The sequence below is a fragment of the Peromyscus leucopus genome, chromosome 3 (genome assembly GCF_004664715.2).
Source record: "Peromyscus leucopus breed LL Stock chromosome 3, UCI_PerLeu_2.1, whole genome shotgun sequence".
Taxonomy (NCBI): Eukaryota; Metazoa; Chordata; class Mammalia; order Rodentia; family Cricetidae; genus Peromyscus; species Peromyscus leucopus.
Window position 1 is genome coordinate 86,406,139 of NC_051065.1, and position 1,904 is coordinate 86,408,042.

The 1,904-nt window shown below is 42.0% G+C and overlaps 1 gene segment (V, D, J or C); it reads left to right on the top strand.

The window, feature by feature from the left end:
- The first annotated feature begins 343 nt into the window (after positions 1-343).
- Positions 344-1,181, top strand: LOC114686491. The segment is given in 2 exon segments: positions 344-416; positions 777-1,181. Coding segments are annotated over 2 exon segments (429 nt in total).
- Positions 1,182-1,904: the final 723 nt, after the last annotated feature.

Below are 1,904 nucleotides of genomic sequence, written 5' to 3' on the forward strand. Positions count from 1 at the left end.
CCTATTTCTCTGCAATTTAGTTATGAATGTTTACAGAAATTTGAGTAAATTTCAAATTAGAAAACAAGACTACTTTGTTAATGTATATTTACATTTAATTTGAACCACATTGCTAATCTTTCAGCATCCAACTAGTCTCTCATCAGTCATCACATTTTGTTTTATTACATTCACTCCTGATGTAGAAGAAGATATTTTTGGGTTATTTTTCAAATTCAAGAATCCTACATAACTCTCCCCTCTATATACACTGCCATACAGACCAGGGTATTTGCATATTGCTCCCTGGGGAGGTCCCTGCCTTGCTGTCCTGAGATAAAAGCTCAACTGTCCTCTTGCCTTTACTCTCCTCACTTCATTCTTCAAAATGATGTGCCCTGTCCAGTCCCTGTTTCTGTTAATGCTCTGGATTCTGGGTAAGATAATGAAATGCAGGAGAAAAATGGGGCTGGAGGGTGGGCTCTAGTCACCTCTGTGTGATGTGTATGTGTGAATAGTCAGGTCCCATTCTCCAGGATGCCCATGTGAGTTTTAGTTACATGACAATGAGAAATTCTAGTGAGACAGGAGCTGAGCTAGGATGAAGATTTTCATGTAGATGGGAAGGGGTGCTGTAGATTATGAACTTGAGGACCTTCCACTCACTTGTTTTATAAAAAAAGCATTTGATATATTTTTTAAAATTATCAAACATGCTAGGATCTCACTTGGAATGAGTAACAATGATTGTTTGGGAAGTTTTAACATGACTTTGTCCCATTCTATTGTAATTTCAGGAACCAGTGGTGATGTTGTGCTGACCCAGACTCCACTCTCTTTGCCAATTACCATTGGACAATCAGCTTCCATCTCCTGCAGGTCAAGTCAGAGCCTCTTATATAGTGATGGAAGAACCTTTTTGTATTGGTTCCTACAGAGGCCAGGCCAGTCTCCACAGCTCCTAATCTATTTGGTGTCCAACCGGGACACAGGGGTTCCAGACAGGTTCAGTGGCAGTGGGTCAGGGACAGATTTCACACTCAGAATAAGCAGAGTGGAGGCTGAGGATTTGGGAGTTTATTACTGCATGCAAGCTACACATGATCCTCCCACAGTGATACAGTCCCTAACAAAAACCCCTTGCTTCAGGCAGCTCAGCTGCCAATGTGCTGCTTGACTGGAGAGGAGAAGAGCACTCTGCTACTGTGTAAGGGGGAGGTGCTGGGGAACTTGGATAATTACAGCTGAGAGCCCTGGCTAGACTCATCTGGTTCAATGAGTTATTTGGTTAGACCTCAAGTGCCATCAATTTCTCATTCTTCTAGCTGCAACGGGCATATTATTGCTTTTATATCAGGAGAATCTCATCTCATTAATGTAGTTTATTGTTGAAGATTTTAATCATTTAATATTTTTCATTAATTTCTTCACCTTAATTATGTTGCTTACTTTTAATGATGTATGTGTGCTGTTAATGTTATACCCAGATCATGGGAACCACCAAGACCACCACAGAGACTGAATCCTGAACTTAAAAGCAAAGAACATTTATTTCAAGCTCTGGAGCTTGATCCCTCTGTCTGTCCAACACATTGATGAGAGCAGAGATCCCTGTGCTCAGGTGGGGTGCAGTTTTGAATCATAGCTGAGGTTTGGCTGAGGTTATTTCCAGAGTGTAGGACCCTGATTGGCTGACAGTTGTCTAGGGGTATCTGTAAAACAAAATATAGGTGTGTGCTAGACTCAAGGACATCTGTCCACCTTATCTAATGTTTGGAATGTTTGGGATGTCATGTACTTCCTCATCCCTGGATAAATCCTAGAAATCAGGCCTGCGATAGGGGCCGACCTTAGCCAGTGAAGACTGTGGCCGGGGGTTCCCCCAGTCTCAAGAATACTTGTGAGGCACTGGATGATCAATGGTC